An 18,617-nucleotide genomic window follows, 5' to 3' on the forward strand; every position below is an offset into this window, starting at 1 on the left:
TTGTATATCAAAGTCTATTAATTGTATTTTTTTCTATCTTTTATAATTTTTTGTATTTTTATTTTATAGTATAATGAAATAATTGTCTCTTATCTAGAAATTTAAGTATGATTGATCAAGCTATGTTAAAATTTCGTATATCTTTGTATGTTAAATATGGAAGAGTGTATTTTCAAATTGATTGTACGATATCAGCTTATGAAAATACCCATCATGTTAGACTTGATCTACAATTGTGACAATGCATGCCCTTCATTCTTTGTTGCCTATAACATATATAGTCATTACAAATTGTACAAGTACATAGCTATTTAGTAACTAGTTGGTATATTTGATCCTTTCATACATTCACCATTGATTCTCTTCCTACTGAGTTGCAACTCACCTATTCCATTTACATTTTTTAATGGGGTTGCAGGAGGATGCATATATTTAAGTCTTCATGGGAGCCATGGAGCAGTTGGATCAGGATGCTTTCAATTTAGGTGTGCTGAAATTGTCAAAATTGAGCACAATATCAACATTAGTTGGGATTTTTTTTTTTTTGGCATATTTTTAATGTTCTTCATGTTTTTTAAATATTCATAAAAATGATAGTTATGAAGTAATTAATTTGGTGCATGAGCATTGCATTAATGAGTAAATATTTACATATTTGTTCATAAATAGAAGATTTACATTTTGTGAAGTTTTGGTTAAATACATTTAATTTATACAAATTTAAATTTTCTTCAAATATCTCTCATATTTTGAGTGAGAGAAATTGAATGAAAATAGGAAATGAAAATGATAGGAAGTATTTGATAAAATTTTAAATTTAAGACCGTTAAACATATTTAGCTAAAATTTGTAAGGGAGGTGAATGAAACGAATCTATTACACAATAATAAAAATAGACAATAAAAAATAAATAAAATAAATTTACATGAAAGACCATGATATAAGAGAGGAGAGTTGCAAGTGACACAACAGAAAAATAATCATTATAATCCTAAAACTATATATATATATATATACATGAGAGTAATTAACAAAATAGGTTCATACTACAAGGGTAAAACCCTCATACCTCGAATGAGATCAATGGTGGGCTACGAAATGAGCCTACCGACCCGATTCCTTCGCTACTATCACATTCTCCAAAGAAATCTCATAATTATATTTTCACTATATATATAGTTTTCCAAGTCTAAGGCCAAATAAAATTTGGGTCACCAAACTCTAAAAAGATTTATATAAAATTATTAAAAGTATAAAAGGGAAAGTGTGCGGAAGGATAAGTGAAAAGGTGCTGCGGCACACAGGAAATGTCCCATAGGATGGCAAATTCCAATAGGAGAAAAGTGGGAAAAAAAGATTTCATAGGGATGGGTAATAGGTAATAGGTTAGATTTTAGTAATTGAATTGGACTTTATATAATATGTGAAGTGGAATCTGAAATGGTTATGGTTAAAGTGGTTGATATTTACCTCGGTTTTCCAACCAACTAACCCAATTACTCATATCATATTTAGGTGTAGCCTGTAGCCCACTCTCTCATCTCTCATCTCTCATCTCTCATCTCTCTTCCTCCTTTTTATTAATATTCCACAATCTACCCCTGAATCTGACAAAAACACCCTCTCTCTCTCTCTCTCTCTCTCTCTCTCTCTCTCTCTCTCCCTCTCTCTCTCCCTCTGGGCATGTGCCCATCAAAGCCAATCACAGGCACTAACTAAAAAAATAATCCAAAGAATTGGTATAAAAACGACCCCAGAATTAATAATTACAATTATTAAAATACAAACCAAGTAATAAGAAGACAAGAAAGCCCATCTTTACACGTCTTGCTCATATATACAAATCCATTGCCCCCCCCCCCCCCCCCTTTTTTTCTACCATGTGTTTGGACACCCCCAACAAAATAACCTAATTCCATTCCTCTTGTCATACCATCTAGAAAATGACTCAATCCTTTTCACTTTCTCACTTTTTGAATTTCTCCCTTGAGATGTTTTCCATATTATAAATGTGCTACTGATTTTGACACAAACTTTTTGGATTAATAAAAAGTGAAAATTCAATTTCTGAGAGAAACCCAATGCTCTTGAGACCAACCCAAACAGGTCCCAACAATAATAACAGAAAAAAGAACCCACAATCAATCTCTCTCCCCCCACCCACCTGGTGACTACTTCTTGACAAGTAAGTAGAAGAAGAAATAGTAAATTAATAAACCACTTTGTGTTAATGATTGATAATTTTCCATCATATGACAAAACAGTTGGTGTGCTTTGTGCCTTTAAGCCCACAACCATATTTTGATTTTCTACGACACCCAACTTTTTTTTTTTTTTTTTTTGAAAAAATAAATTTAATTTTTTCTTTTCTTTCTATGTTTCTCTGTCATATCAAGGGCCTCTTCTTTCAACTTTCAAGGTTGGATGGGGGAGATAAAAATTTCAAAAGAGAAGGAGACAGTAGCTGGTTTGACGTTCAAGGCCCGGCATTACAACCCCTCACCGTCTATTACGGAGTTTTAGGCAGAGGTTTGATTTTTAATATTATTGTTTTTAAAAAGTGAGAGAAAAAAAGAAAGAAATAAAAAGGTCAAAGAGACATCTCTCTTTCTTTTTATCTTTCTTTGCTTCCTCTCTACTTTCCTCATTTTCTCACACCTTCTCCTCCCTCCTGCTTTTCTTTCTACTCACACACCCTTCTCCTTCCTTTTTCTTTTCTTTCTGAATTGAGTGACATAGAAGAACAATAGCACCATCATCATCATTTGCTTTTAACCTCAAACATCTTGTATTTTGCCCTTTTTCTTTCTAATTATAAACGACCGCAATCCTGCTTTCCAGAGCTTTCTCTTTTTGTGAGTGTTTTGGGTGGGTGTTTAAGATGGAAAAGGAGAGGTTGTTCATGAATGAAGGCAACTGCATCACTCCACCCAACTGGAATTTAGGTATGGAAATTCAATCCAATGAGCTGAATTGCTCCTCCCAAGCGGTTCAAAATTGTTTCCTGAATCCCAATTGGGACAACTCAATGGATCAGAGCGATCCCTTTGAGTCCGCCTTGAGCTCCATTGTGTCTTCTCCGGTTGGGTCCAGTGCGGGAGGCATGCCAGGGGATAGCATTGCCATCAGAGAATTGATTGGAAGACTGGGGAGCATATGCAATTCCGGGGAGATTTCGCCTCAGTCTTACATTGGAGGAGGCGGCCACGGCAACACCAACAACAGTAACAACACTTCTTGCTATAACACGCCATTGAATTCTCCTCCCAAGCTCAATCTCTCCATCATGGATCATCAGCAACATCAGATCAGGACCAATTTCCCCACTAATCATTTACCAACACATCCAAGTCTGGCACCCTTTCCAGCTGATCCCGGATTCGCCGAGAGGGCTGCGAGATTTTCCTGCTTTGGCACTGGGAATTTCTCAGGCCTAAGTGCCCAATTCGGCCTCAATGATACTGAACTGCCATATAGATCATCTACTGGTAAGCTCTCCAGAGTCTCCAGTAACCAGTCCTTCAAGGCTGCTGGATCTCAACTGGGTGCTCAAGAATTCAAGGACAGGTCGCCGCCCCAGGATGGAGTTTCAGCTTCTGATAAGAAATTGGGTAAAATTTCAAGGTCTTCTACCCCAGATAATACAGAATTGGGAGATTCCCGCGAGGAATCTTCGGTTTCTGAGCAGATCCCAGGTGGGGAAACCAGCCTAAAAGGCCAGAATGATGCCAATGGAAGAAAAAGAAAATCGATTCCCAGAGGCAAAGCCAAGGAAGTCCCTTCATCCCCCTCTGCCAAAGATGCGAAGGTAAATACGAGTTTCTACCAAACCCCTCAAACTTTGATTTCAAAATTCTGTTGAGAATTCCCATGGAAAACCAAACAAACACTGCATTTCAGGTTGCCTCAGACAAGGATGAATCGAATGCCAAGAGAAGCAAACCAGATGAAGGTAGTGGGAGCGAAAAGGATGCTGCCAAAGCGAAGGCAGAGGCAAATGGGAGTACCAAATCTGCAGGGGATGGGAATCAAAAACAAAGCAAGGATAATCCTAAGCCGCCGGAGGCTCCAAAGGACTACATCCATGTTAGAGCCAGAAGGGGTCAAGCTACTGATAGCCATAGTCTTGCTGAAAGAGTATGAACTAAAAGAAATCATCAGGAATTTATTTCATTATCACCATTCTATTTTGCAATTGATGTCCTGTTTGTCACTTGGGCAGGTCCGAAGAGAGAAAATCAGTGAGAGAATGAAGTTCCTTCAAGATCTTGTACCGGGCTGCAATAAGGTGCTTACTCCATGCTGCTGCAACTGCAGCTTTTAAGCAATTATTTTATTTTTATTGGAAAGATCTATTTTCAAGGCAAAAGTCAGCACTGAATTGGGCTTGAATTTTCATTTCAGGTGACTGGGAAAGCAGTTATGCTGGACGAAATTATAAACTATGTGCAATCCTTGCAGCGTCAGGTTGAGGTAAATTCAAATTAGCCTCAATCCACCATTGTTGTATCTTGATTGCAGACTCACCCTCATCACTCTTTCTGCATTTTTTTTTTGCTGCAGTTTCTCTCTATGAAGTTGGCAACTGTGAATCCAAGGATGGATTTCAACATGGAAGCTCTTCTGTCCAAGGAAGTAAGTTGGTCAAATTTTCATATAGAGTCTTATGTTTGCAAGAAACCATATGAATTGTGGGATAAGATTGTTGTATCTCCTGCGAATTTCAGATCTTTCAATCGCGGGGATCATTGCCACAAGCCATGTACCCATTGGATTCCTCAGCTCTAGCATTTCCCTACGGATACCAGCCCCAACAAGGACCATCTCTACAGAATGGGATTCCTAATGGAACAGAGACCCCCTTCTCGGTGAACCCTTTAAATTCTGCGATACGACGCACCTCAAGCATGCTGCCTTCCATTGATGGGTTTGGTGAAGCTGCCTCTCAGGTAATGATGTAAATTTGATCAAGTCACTTCCAATGGTGTCTCCTGCATAAGCATGGCTTAACACTGCATGTGAATTTACTTGCAGGTTTCTACGTTTTGGGAGGACGAACTCCATAGCGTTGTTCAGATGGGAATAGGCCAGAATCAGCCCCAGGGCTTTCCTGGTAAGAAAAACAAGAGACTACCAAGATAAAATACGGTGTTTGTGGAGAGTGAACTGGAATTCTAAGCAGACATTTTGGTTGATGCAGGGTCAATGGGTGCAGCCCAGATGAAAATTGAGTTATGATCAGCATTAGCCACAGTGTTGAGTTGGGTTGAGGCCTCAAGTTAGGGAGGCCTCTGTATATACAAGGGAGGGGTGCTGCTGGTTCCAACAGATGTCCAGTTCTGAGAAAGAGGACATTTTTCTCTTAAATTTGATATTTTTCTCTTTTTGCCCTATCATTTCTGCAACTGATTCTTTTGGGACACGATCCATTGTGAAATCAATCCTAGAACTAATTGCAACTGTGGTGCCAAGTTTCAATAGAAGACCACAATGTAAGATGTAGCATGGTAAGGGAGTAGTATTAATTGAAGGTTTGTTTCCAAACCTTGTTTGTTGTAATATTACCTTACCATTGAAACATTTTTATCATATTAATTCATTGAATATGATGATTACAGCTGTTAAATTTTTTGTTCTCCCAGAGAAAGCAGCAGAAGCCAAAAGAAAGAAAGAAAGAAAAAGATGTGGAAAATCTTATTTTAAGTTATAACAGCCAATTGCAAGCTCAACAGCAAAAAAAGTAGCTTTCCATCCAATAATGATAGTGATATACAAATATTGCTATCATATTTAGCTGGAAAAATTTGACCAAAGGGCCCACTATGGAATCAAGGGAAATAATGTAATGTTAAGTGGCGTAAGTCGTGGAGAGAAAGCTGTGCTTTATTTGTAACCAGCTGTGTTAGTAGGGACAAAATTGGTGGGTTAAGTCCAAGTGGTGATTAGGAATGATTGTGTTTTGAGCTGGAACCCAAATATCAATTTTGATCTACAGTTAGGACTTAGCACCATAGCATTGAGCAAGGCAGAGAATAAAAAAAAAAAAAGCCTGGGTTGGCCATAGTGAAGCTCTGACTTGTAGATACCCTGCTGCAATTGGCACCAAAGCCTGTCAGGAAAATCCAGTTTCTGCTCGAAGCCCATCATAATCCCATCTCTAGATTCAATAAATAAATAAATTGAATGCAAGTCTGAGATCATTAACAGTGGGGATTGGTCTGAATTCTGGAACCTGTCTGTCCCCTTTCAAAACTGTACAAAAAATAAAAAAGGGATAAGGTTCCTGATTCAGAGTGTACTATGTATGCTTCACAAAATATCTTTACATCTTTTGCTCACTAGAAAAATAAGACTTAATTTTTCTGAACTTAATCTATTTTGTAAAATATTGGAACAAATTTGCAATGGGAAAGCAAAATGAAAGAAAGAGTTGACGGTAAAAAGCAGTTGAAGCTGTAGTTTTTGGTTGTGCTTTGTGTTTTTCCTCCTAATCTTTGAGATGGTGACATCCGAGCTAATTATGCAGTAGAGCAGATTGAAATAATCACCCAGAATTTACCAGATTTGTATTTTGATTTGATGTGATTTGCATCTGACAGTTTGTTAAATATTTTCAATGCAATAAACACCCAGACCTAATGAAAAATCAATGGCTGCTTACTGCATTGCGTTGAAAGCGGTGGGCACGCGCCAAAACTAATAAATGTAGAGAGAGAGAGAGAGAGAGAGAGAGAGAGTGGAGTAGAGAGGCAAATGGGGTCGTATAGTTAGGAGAGATTGATGGAATGTGTTGGTTTGGGGAGAGGGTTATAATTAATGATGATTAGAGGGGTCCATTTTACCAGCCTGTCACTGTTTCTTTCATTACACCTTCCTTACCTTTATGTCTCTTTCTTTCACCTCTAAACTAGCTTCCTCTGCTTTTACTTGGGTTGGTATCAAACACAAGCCTGTGTCAACAACTATCATTTTGTTTCACCAACCAACCCTTTTCTTTTAACTACGTATAATTATTCAACTCTCTCTGTTTGGGAGCCACAACTTAAATGAATTCTTTGGTTTTGGTAATCATAGCATGGGTTGGGCTTTCTTTTTCTGTGTCCCAAACAGGCTCTATAGGTTGAGTAAAAGATTTTTCCTATTCCACTCTGTCTAAAATGGATGGTGTAATGTAGATGTCACTTTCACTCTCAGGCCCATATCTCTCCATCTTGCATGTTCTCTTTCTGATGGTTCCCAGTAGGGTGATGAATGGCTGGGGGGGCTTATGAGCCAAATGGGTTTTTTTTTTCTTTTTTTTTTTTGCTTTTCTGTTGTGTGTGTGTAGGAGTGAAATGGGGTTCTTCCTCTGGAGGAGAAAAATGGTCCACAGGTAGGGATAGATACATGTCAGAGAGGACAAGGCCACAAGCTTCTTGTTTTATGGTCTCCAAAGACAATTATAAAACCACTCCTATATCAGGAGGCTGCCAAAGTGAGTACTTGTGGACTGTCTGCTTTTGCCTCCTATACAACACAAAAGAGCAAGGGCCATATACTTGTATCATCCACTTGAAAGATTGCCCCCTATCCTATTGACATCCAAACCAAACAAATAAATGATCTAAGTTTAAAAACATCATTATTTCTTCTCAACACATTCATACACGGCTCCACACTCCCTCTCTTCATCTGGGCTCCACACTATCCCCTCAAACAATCTTCTCACTTCCCCCCCTTCACCACCACATTTTGGATGGAATACTGAACATACGGATAACATAATAAATACAATCTAGGGTGGCCCCTCCGGATGGAACAGAAATTTTGGGAACCCAAGCCCAAAAAAATTCAAACCACACAAACCCGAAAACACCAACATCTAGTTTGATGCTTGCAACAAGTAGGATTGAATAAAAGAATTAGAATCATCAATTCAACTCTCATGAATTGCAAAGAATCTGAATTTGAATACAAAGCACAACTAGAGAGAACCAATACGTTGGTCCTCACAATTGGTGAGAACTACTGGTACTAACCAGCAAAAACTGATACACAAATGGAAATTGTTATACATACACTATTTTTGCCACTGTTTCTTTCTATATGTTGCATCTGTCGTACCCTGAGAACCATGAAGATGGTTCTGCGAGTTTTGACAACTCGCTGTCTTCACCATTATAGAATGGCTCAAACTCCTCTCTCCATTGCTGATCACATGCTGTATGGGATTCCCCTGCATCATATTTAGCCATTTCAGAATCATCATAAGTCGGTGTTAGTGCTTTTTTAGGTAAACGAGATTCTGCAAGGAACTGATTCAGCGTGCTGATCTCCTTTTCATGTTTTTTCTTCAATTTCTCTATCTGTTTGTAAGCCTTCTCAGTTTCTTGTTCTGCTTCCATGGCTTGCTTCTGCAAATTAAAGAAAAAATATATAGAAATACCGAGTACTGAAATCACCATATTTCCCGAATACACTGAAAGCAAACTCACTAGTTTGATAGGATTTAATTTCACACAATCTACCATGTTATCTAAAGTCCATTGAAATATCAATTTAAAAAGCTTGTCTAATTTGGGATTGTGAAGTTCTCTAGCAACGTAAAGCATTAAAAGTAAAATGCTAAGTTGTCCAGTATACATGTTTGAGTGTAAGGGTCTCATTATCTTCAAATAACAACTTACCACTGCAAGATATGGAAATCACAATAGAAATTGTAAAATGTTATAAACTGACTCAGAGAATCCATAATCAGACCATGTATAAGCAAATTGTAAAATAAACAATAGCTGAAACGTATCATGTAGCAGAACACTTATTATTAACTCTATGCTCCAGTAACTTTTATTTTTTTGATGAGAGACAACAATGCAATATATTAAGGTAAGTAAGAATAAGTACAGTAGAAGGATGAGGAGTTCTCCGAAAAACCTACACAAAAAGTATGCTCCCATAACTTTACCCCCTTCTTGTAAGATGAAATTTTAAACAACTAAATTCGTGGGTGCACTTGTAGAAGCACAAGCAAGAACATACATTACACAATCAAAGAAGAATGAGTACTGGATAAAGGCTAGTATAAATAGTAATTAAAAGCCAAACTTTGGAGTTAAATGATAGAAAAATAAATATTAAAAGTGCACAGTGACAAAATACCAACTCTGAATAACCAATATAAAAACTCACCTGAGCAGTAGCAACAGCTTCTTCTGCTTCTTTAAGTCGCACAAGTAATTCCCCAGCAGCCTGTACAGCTTCAGCAGTATCTCTCAGTTGAGCCTGAAGGCCTCTATTTTCATCCCTAAGATACCGTCTCTCTTTCTCTCTTTCCACTTTCAGTGCTGAAATTTCTGCAGCGAGGGCATTTATGAACTTAGATTCAGCACCCTTGACTCCTGCTTTAGCAGCTGCTTTCTTGACATCATCTATTCCTTCCTGAATCTTCCTATGCCTTGCAAGCAATGCCATATGTCTCTCCTCAAGTTCTGCATACTGTTCAAGCATACGTGCATGGCCCTCCATGGCAAGCTGCATTGCTTCCTTGAGCTCTTCTGCACATTTCTTCTCAGAGTCCAGTTCTACCTTCTGCTTTTCAGCAAGAGATCGGCTAGCTTCAAGTTCATCTCTCAGTTCTTCAGAGAGAGAAATCCACTTGCTCTCTGTCTCAGTCCAACGTAATCTCTCCTGCTCAAGTTTCTCCTCAGCACTTTCCCCAGTTGACTCCGAAATTGTGAACAAAGGTGGAGTTAAACTGGGTTGACATGAATAGGTCAACTGTAGAAGAGGACTTCGTTTTCGGGGAGGCATGGGTGAGGAATCAATATAATATTGTAGGTGGCTTCTCAAATCTTGAATTTCTTCCAACAACACATCCCTCTCACCCATATCAAAGAAGTTCCGGTACCGTTCTAGCTCGTCTTGAACTCGCTTTAACTCAAGTTTTGTCCTTAAAACTTCAGGATGGTTCTCATATTTCTCCTTCAGAAGCTGTTATTCCAGGTTGCCATTGCACAGATTTAGACAAAGGAAATACTATGGAATGAACACCTAATAATTTTCAGTCAAACTCAAAAATCAATAGCATACCTTATGCTCATGTGTGAGGGATACTAATTCTTCCTCAATGAACTCTTCAGTTGGTAAAACACCATCCATAAGGCTCTCAAGACGAATAATTTTATCCTCTCGTGTTTGGCCAATTATGGAGTTGCATTCTCTCTCATGCTTGTATTGCTGAATCTGTAAATGGTGAAAAAGAAGAGGGGAAAAGGAAGTCAGAAGGACAAGCAAAAATTTGTATGACTATGGTCAGCTATGGTTTAGACTAGAAAGAAACCAATACCAAACGATTAAGTTGCATTATTTCAGAAGTTTGCTTTGTGCAGAACTCTTCCAGTGCCATTTCTCTCCTAATGGCTCCAGCCAAGACTTTTTCCACTGCCTGTGAGGTAAATTATAAATTCATGAATTTCACATATGAACATGTGAAAAAAAGAAAAAAAAATTGCAGGCAGGAAACGTCAGAGTTTAGACATACTTTAGGAACTTGCTTCTTTGATTTGTCAGCAGACTGTGACCCATCAACAGGTACTAACTGTAGGTTTGAACTTTCAAAGGCCTCTTTAAGCTCTACCTGAGGGATTGTACTCTTGCAATTACTACATAAAACTGCTTCTGATTCTTCTTCTGGAGCCTCATTTTCTTGTGGAAGAGTTTGCACGCCCACATCAACTTTATCAACTGGCAAAATAGGCTTAGTATCTGCAGGTTTAAAGGAAAACCTGAATGATGAACGCCTCAAAGCTGAACTCTGGCGATGAACATCAATAATTTCAAGGCCACGATGGAGACTAGCCGCCAAATGTTCTGTAGATGCAAGAAATTTCTTATTTGATTGAGAAGAAAGTGGATTCACCGAGCTGTTCTTCATGGACTTTGCAAAAGATGTATGTGATGGCTCTGGATCTAGCTTACTTTCATCCCTGAGATCCTTCTGGGATGCAGTTAACATTGATGAAGTCCTAAGACTTTTCCTGCTATTGTTACTGACTCTAGGTGAAACACTGAGAGTTGGAGACTTGAGAACTGGGGATATATTACATGGAACTATGCTGAGGTTAGAAGGTGGAATCCCATCCATTAAACCATTTGGAGAGTCATTTGAAGCCTCTGCTTCTGAAATTCCCAGAGAAACAGCACCAACAGATTCAGAGAATTGGCATGTTGGACTATTTTCCACCACCTTGCTTAGGGGTTCCTCATTTGGCAAGTTGCAGACGGGGGAGTCAAGAGGCTTTTTCTCCTCAGTGAACTGCTCAGAGGGGTTCTCATTGGGCATACTAACAATTAAATGGATCTGACTTTCATCCTCATTTATCTCTGACTGATTATGAGGGCTTAGCAAATCAGTCTGGGAGCTGTTCTGGGTGTTTTTAACTTGTTCTCCACAATCAACAATCATCGTTTCATGCTTTTCTACTTGTTCAGATATTTCTTCCTCCATATTAACATCTGTATCCTCAGATGCTTCTTCTTTAATACATTCATTTTGGGACATGTTTGATTGAGGCTCCCCAATGATTCCTTCTTCAGAGGCCATAAATTGTGAGTCTGACTGAACATTTTCTATTTTACCCGCATCAATTTTGCTGTTTTCTTCACCATTTACTGATTGCAAACCCACTTGAACCCATAGCTTCTCAACTGCTTCCTCATCAATTTCCATCTCCTCATCACCGTCATCATCTACATGAGGTAATGTTGTTGGACGATTGAGGCTAAATTTCAGGAGATTTAAGCTCCTACGAGCATTCCACCCTGTTGAATAACTTCCATTTGAGTCAGTTGGCTGGTTGCCATTTGCCTTCATTCGAAGTAGTTCATCCTGTCAAATAACCACATATATTATTATTTTCATAGGTTTGATGTAGTTAGTGGGACACAATATGATAAATTAACTAGCATGGACGATCAAGAAACAAATAATGCAAAATGAATATGCCTTTAGCTGTCGTATCACTCCTCGCAAAAAATTCACATCATCCTGCATAACTTCATTGACAACTGCCTTGTTCTTGATTGCCTTTGCACGCTGTGCAAATCTCAGTGTACTGAGAGTTTCACTCTTACAGCTGCATTATTAGCTTGTATTAGGTTCGACATCAAAGTTAGTGAGAAAAAGAAGGCATTCTTAAGGAAAGAAGGGTTTAGAATATCACCTTTGCACTGGAGAAATAGCACAGACCATTGCTAGCTTAGCATTTCCACCGAGAGATTCCTGCAATAAGAATGTCAATCTGGAGTCTCTGTAGGGAATATGCCTTTGCTTTCCTGTTTGGGAAACTTCTGCAAGAATGTTTATCAAGTTCCTGTTGTTCAAACAGTCAATGGAAATTAGCAGATTAATTATTCTGACATACTCATAGATATACTCATATTTGCACTTTCTAGAAGAGTCTTTTAATGGCAATTGGCACATCAAGTTAATAATAAAGATTTAACACTAGTTCAAAATTCATGAGAAAAATAACATAGAAATTTCAAAGCAAAAATCTAAATAGTACCAACTAAATGCATATAAGCATTATCTTAAATATTAATGAGGCTTGGTCCCTGTTATGCATGTGTACATTCACAAAATATTTAGAAAAATTAAATTATCAAAGAATTGAGTCTCAAATGATGAGGTTAGATAGGTTCAGGAACACATTGCAATAGAGGGAGAGATTGAGGAACATAATTATTAGAGTTAATTATTTTTGAAAGACACTATCATTGAGGAGAGAGAGAGAATATCCACACTCTAATATATAGTACAGATAGGTTTCTCCATAATGACCTCTTCTTGTACACCACAAATTCCAACAATTTTACCAATTAAAATTCATAATAAATTTCCAGGAAATGAATGAGGCTTATTACACATAACTTGTTTTATCATTTTCAAGAATTCTCCTAATTGAATTGTGTAACTAAAAACATACCCTAGGGGTTGGTCAATTGATTATTAACTTATCATGATCATATTCAACAATTCTCCTAATTGAACTGGGTAACTAAAAACATACCCTAGGAGTTGGTCAATTGACTATTAACTTATCATGGTCATATAAACCCAGACTTTTACAACGGACATATCAATATATGAGATATATAAAAAGTTAGTCCTTTTTTATTTCAGAAAATCTCTTCCATTGACCAACTCCAATAAATCAAATGATTTTTTTATATCTCCCACATATAATAAACCCCAATCAATTGGCCACAAAAAAAAAAAAATCCAAGAAGTTGCCTTCAATTTGCCCTGTATTTCAAGAAAACAAAAGAGGCATACTACTATAAAATATTTACTATAATAGTAGTGGGACCAGGCCTCTGAGTTAGTCAATTATTAACTCCCCTGGGCAAAACCCACACACTTCCTATAAAAGTATCAAAGAATGACAGACCTTAAAAACTTGTTTCATATAGTTTTCTCATCATATCCAGTCAGAAGCACTATAAAATTGTTTAACCATCAAAATTAAAATTTTCATCAACCCAGATACTTAACTTGATTGCTACAGCTAACAGCTAGAACTAAGCACCTATAAGAGGTATATATATATATATATAATAATAATAATAATAATAATAATTAAAAAAAAAAACTAACTATTTCCTATGGGTTCCACGGTTTTCTATTCAAATTTTCATGAATCTGATCCCAGCTAATCAACACATGAACCACATGATGGTTTTTCATGATTTCTTCATCAATGGTTTCATAATACAACATATCACCAACCAAGATGCTAGAGTTTGTTTGACAGAATAACTCAAACTAAGCATCCAATAGAGGCCAAAAACCAACTATTTCCTATGATTTCAACAAATGGGGTTTTCTTAGATTTTTACACCATTTTATCCCAGCTAACCAACATTTGAGCCAGCCTATGATGGGTTGAAAGATTTATTAATTTCTGAAAAAATTAGAAACAGAAATAGGAGTTGGTTCTTATAATTGTCCTTGATAGTTTCCTCAACATTGTTCAGTGGTTTCCTTATGTTTCACAAAGTGTGATGCCTATATCCTGAACAATTATAACAAGCAGTAAAAAGAGGTCTGGCTATGCAATATGTATTTGATATTCACAGGCTATATTGGCATTTGCTCTCTCCAATACTCAAATCATAACTACAGCGCATTGGATCTAAACAAAACTATCATCTCCTTTCATTTTGGTTTTTGCTTTTATTTTATCTTATTGTTCCATTTTTTTCTGTAAAGATGCAAGTATGAAAAAACACCACATGGAAAATTGAGAACTATTACTACTATGTCCCTGTGGAAACATGCTTTTTCTTAGTAGTTTATGCAAAATGTAATATATTGATGTTATTATCAGGGCCCTCCTCTGTTTTGCACAGTTAATTGTTTTAAATTTTCTTCCTTTTCTTTACTTTTTAATAAGCAGGTTTTTTTTCCTTTTCTTTTCTTTTGTGTTCCCATGTCTGCCTCAGCTTGACACTTTTGTGGTGAATTGACACTCACTAATTTAACAAGAGCCATCATCAGCAATAATACAGAGGAAAGATATATTGGTGTTATTATCAGGTCCCTCCTCTGTTTTACACAGTTAATTGTTTAAATTTTTCTTCCTTTTCTTTACTTTTTAATAAGCAGGGTGTTTTTTTTTCCCTTTCTTTTGCATTTCCATGTCTGCCACAGCTTGACACTTTTGTGGTGAATTGACATTTGCTAATTTAACAAGAGCCATCATCAGCAATAATACAGAAGGAAAGAAATCTCTTGCATCAATCAAATCAAGTGCACTTATATGTTCAAGGGCAGGATAATACAATTTAAAGCTACAGCAGACAGCATTAAATTGAGAACATAACATGATTTCCAGAGTACTGTGAAAAGTCTGTGTATGCTGCATTGAAGTCAAATATTGAACCAATTGGTTTAAATTAATTACAGGAGATCAAAGAATTGATGCTTAACAAAAAGTCCAAACTAATAACGAAGTTGTGAAAGGATGAATTTGGGTCCAGAATGCAGTTGCATTGAAGTTTTGGGTTAATTAATTAACCACAGGAAATCAAAGCACAGATGCTCGGAATCTAAGATAGAATTCAACCTGAATATGAATTTTTAACAAAAAATGAAAATTCATACCCAAGTTGTGAAAGTGATCGATTGATATTTCCTGCTTCCTTCAGGCGATCTCCTGCTGCGCCTGTTAGCTTCTGTCTTTCAGACCCAGCCAGATCAACAAGATTTATTCTACTTGTTTTAAAGCTGCTTATGCCATCTGATGTGCTCTATGTAAAAATAAAAAATAAAAAATAAAAATGGAACAAAAATAAAAAATTTTACTCTTAGAATTTCTATTGCATAAAAAATGTGTGAAACCAAAATGGAAACTGCTGCAACCATCTTAGAATTCAAGTGAGAGCAAGATCCACAAAAATTTAAGCTATCTTAGTTGGTAAGAACACAACTGTCTCTTCCTCAGGAGAAAAAGAAAAGACTAAAACTAATACCTTGCAACGGGATTCAACAACGCAAGTAAAAACACTATGAGAACGGGAACTCTCCGCATTAATGCTTGTTGCACCCGTCCTCCTATTTGACAATCCCTGCATTATTTATCCAGTCATTATAAGTGAGATGTTTGAGAAATTCCCTTTTTAAAATAAGATAAAAAGTTTGTGCAATTATCTTATTTTAAAACACATGCATATTGATTGTGAATTCTTAGTACAAATATAAAAATAAATAAATAAATAAAGATAGCATATTTTTAGATAATTGCATGCTGAAATTATCTATTATCATTTCAAAATAATGTTAAAGATCAGGAAGTACCAATTGAAATATATGACACTAGAAAGGTTTAGAAAATATTGTATATGTGAGGTAAATCTGGTATTTCTTTTTGTGCCAAGGGTTTGTATGCAACAGAAGTTTCAAGCTAGATCTGTAAACATATTACTGAGACATTTCCCTATAGAAGTTCCATTGGAATAAAAGCCACAAAAGGCAGACCATGATGCACATTTGAATTATATTATAAAAGCATCATAATAGTGAATTATTCATGCAAACCTTGATCAGCAGCTGAGTCACATCTTTCATTGTACAAACACATTCCTCTGTCAGATTTTCAACATAGACACCAGATTTAACATCTTCTCTTATCTGGAAGAAATTCCCAATAAAAAAAAAAAGATTAAAAGAAATGTAAAAGGGCCAGGCCACTTATGGCATTGGGTTATGATACAATACAAATACAATAGAACCCTTCTACCTGGAGGTTTTTCTGACTAGGATCCAAGAGATCAGTGATTTGTTCATTATAAATCTGTAGATACAAATGGTCAGACATTAAATGGTGAGAGCCAGTTCAAAGTTCAACAAGTCAAGGACAAGAACTAGTTCCAATTACAAAATTACTCAACCTCAAGAAATGAACAGCGACATTGATACTTCAGCTGTTTGTCAGCATGCTTAATTTGCTCCTGTGATGAAATGTTATAATACATGTTATATGAGCTCAATATTCATATAAACTTCCACTAGTTTGACACAAATAGAATAGAAAATCACCTCATTTATGCGTGCAAAAAGTCGCTCAAATACACGTGGTGTTAGGCCTTGTTTGTTGTTTGAAAGGTTTTCATCCAACAAGGCATTGGCTGGACCCCACATGGTATATGTCTTCCCACTCCCAGTCTAATCAAATTAAGTTTAGAACACAAAGAAATCTAATATCAGTATTGTCTCCAGAAATGGTATGAAAACTGAAACGAATGAAAGATGAATAGGAAGATACCTGTCCGTATGCAAATACTGAACTGTTGAACCCAGATAGACAGTTTTCCACTAGAGGAGACCCTACTAGCTGGAAAATATCTAACTGCACGATGAAGTGGAAAGTTTGAGCATATCACATTAATAATCATTTATTCATGAAAAGCACAAATAATTGCACTTCATTAGAACTTGCCTGTGTAGATTCTGCATCAGCAACAGAATCAAATGTGAAGGTCTGTCCAAGGATAGACAAAGAATCACCGGACATTTTCTGAGCTATCACTTCGCCTTCTTCCTCATCCTTGTTTGGTGGCCGCATTCGCACTATTACCTAATGAGTGAACATAAAGAATGCCAATAATCAAAGGACTATAATTGTACTCCATTTGGAACCCAAGAAAATGTGCAAATCAAAGAAACTAAGATTTGTGTTTTTCTCGCTTGGGAACTATTTGGCTTAGGTGAGATCAGTCTCTAACTTCTAGGACCTAAGATAAACAAAAATTTGTTTATCTTAAAAAGGAAGAGAAAGAAAAGGAAATTTAAGTTATAAAAAAAAAAAGGATTTTGAGCAAGGCAACCGAATGGTATAGTTAAGGTGGGGTTTCCCCCTCAGAAATCAAATAAAAATATTGAAAAGTTCGAAACAATCTTTTCTTTCCTTTTCTTCATTGCCCTCAGTTCTCTCAGTATCCAAACAAATCGTGAAGGAAAGTAACAGAATAAGTATTTTAGGCAACAAAAATGAGTGCCTTTTCATGTTCTTGGAATCCAAACAACAACAAAAATGAAATAGAAAACCTAATTTTCCTCCCCTTTCGCATAATTTTGCTGAACAGCCAAAGACGGGCAAAGTAAATTTTAAAGAAAAAATGGAAATGGGGGTTTCAGAGAACTTAGAAAACTAAATCACCAAAAGAAAGAAAGAAAGAAAGAAACAGAAAACGTTACTGAAACTAAAAAATTTCCTTTGAATTGATTCGGTTTTGCCCGCATCCAAACAGAGGATAAAGAAAAAAAAAATGAAAAATTTACCCTGACACCGGAATCAGAGGCCCCAGGAACGGCGTTCTCGGGGACGGTGTCCATGCTGAGCTTCCTTTTGAGAGGGTTAGAATTTGAAGAGGGAGGCCGCGGCGGCAAAGGGCTTCTGATCTTTCCTGAGGGGGGCAGGGATTTTGCAGCGAGGGAAGGGGAAGAATGATCGGCCATTGTATTCAGATCTGAGGGCGGAGCGTTCTCTTTGGACCATTTTTGCTTCCGAGAGGCCGATCTCTGTTTGACAGAATTAGGGTTTGGGGATGATGCTGAGGAAGATGATGATTGGGAGTCTGTCTCCCTCAAGATCGTGTTTCTTGGTTGCATGAAGTGCTTCATTCTTCCTCTACAGAAGCACAGAGAAACAGTAGAGGAGAGAGAGTAAGCGTGTATGTGTGTGTGGAAGACAAGAGAGCGATAGAGAAGGAAGAAAGAGAAGGAGAGAGAACGAGGAGGAAAGAGAAATGTAGCCGTTACAGCCGAAGAGAGGGGGAGAATTTGAATTGGATTATCACAAGTTCACAACGTCATAATTCACATGTGTGGGATGCGCCCTTCTTATTTTATTTGAATTTGTGTGTGGATCTGGGAAGAGCGTTTCCATCCCAGAGGAGGCGGGTCCCGGCACGAACCATCAGACGGTGCAGATCTGTGCTTCACTCTATACGATCTATATCCCCCATCCAATGTGGCCTTCTTATGGAAAGAGGCCTAATCCAGGCCCATTTTGATTTGATAAGAGGAAAATGTTAAGATGCCCCATATACATAATTTCATATCTTCTCAAAGCAAA

The 18,617-nt window shown here is 37.1% G+C and overlaps 2 protein-coding genes across 2 annotated transcripts; one reads left to right on the top strand and one right to left on the bottom strand.

The window, feature by feature from the left end:
• The first annotated feature begins 2,588 nt into the window (after positions 1–2,588).
• LOC100259005 (transcription factor bHLH77) lies at positions 2,589–5,626 on the top strand. The gene is made up of 8 exons (XM_002264933.5): positions 2,589–3,808; positions 3,901–4,137; positions 4,223–4,288; positions 4,405–4,473; positions 4,564–4,635; positions 4,728–4,949; positions 5,035–5,113; positions 5,201–5,626. The coding sequence occupies exons 1-8, from the start codon at positions 2,882–2,884 to the stop codon at positions 5,236–5,238; spliced, it is 1,710 nt and encodes a 569-aa protein (XP_002264969.2). The 5' UTR covers positions 2,589–2,881; the 3' UTR covers positions 5,239–5,626.
• A 2,262-nt stretch (positions 5,627–7,888) lies between these two features.
• Positions 7,889–18,379, bottom strand: LOC100264192 (kinesin-like protein KIN-12B). Its single transcript, XM_010652033.3, has 16 exons — positions 17,822–18,379; positions 16,980–17,117; positions 16,806–16,889; positions 16,580–16,705; positions 16,432–16,491; positions 16,281–16,334; positions 16,079–16,171; positions 15,514–15,609; positions 15,146–15,291; positions 12,201–12,350; positions 11,984–12,113; positions 10,520–11,866; positions 10,325–10,423; positions 10,069–10,221; positions 9,169–9,969; positions 7,889–8,393 (listed from the first exon to the last, which is right to left on the bottom strand). The coding sequence occupies exons 1-16, from the start codon at positions 18,161–18,163 to the stop codon at positions 8,082–8,084; spliced, it is 4,131 nt and encodes a 1,376-aa protein (XP_010650335.1). The 5' UTR covers positions 18,164–18,379; the 3' UTR covers positions 7,889–8,081.
• Positions 18,380–18,617: the final 238 nt, after the last annotated feature.

Source organism: Vitis vinifera, chromosome 5 (assembly GCF_030704535.1).
Source record: "Vitis vinifera cultivar Pinot Noir 40024 chromosome 5, ASM3070453v1".
Classification (NCBI taxonomy): Eukaryota; Viridiplantae; Streptophyta; class Magnoliopsida; order Vitales; family Vitaceae; genus Vitis; species Vitis vinifera.

Excerpts from the sequence above, each read along its gene's own strand:
- LOC100259005 (XM_002264933.5), top strand. The coding sequence starts at position 2,882 with ATGGAAAAGGAGAGGTTGTTCATGAATGAAGGCAACTGCATCACTCCA. Across the intron at positions 4,289-4,404 it reads TTGTACCGGGCTGCAATAAG|GTGACTGGGAAAGCAGTTAT; the intron begins GTGCTTACTCCA and ends TTTTCATTTCAG. Across the intron at positions 4,636-4,727 it reads AAGCTCTTCTGTCCAAGGAA|ATCTTTCAATCGCGGGGATC; the intron begins GTAAGTTGGTCA and ends TGCGAATTTCAG.
- LOC100264192 (XM_010652033.3), bottom strand. The coding sequence starts at position 18,163 with ATGAAGCACTTCATGCAACCAAGAAACACGATCTTGAGGGAGACAGAC. Across the intron at positions 16,890-16,979 it reads CTGATGCAGAATCTACACAG|TTAGATATTTTCCAGCTAGT; the intron begins GCAAGTTCTAAT and ends TTCATCGTGCAG. Across the intron at positions 10,222-10,324 it reads TAATGCAACTTAATCGTTTG|ATTCAGCAATACAAGCATGA; the intron begins GTATTGGTTTCT and ends CACCATTTACAG.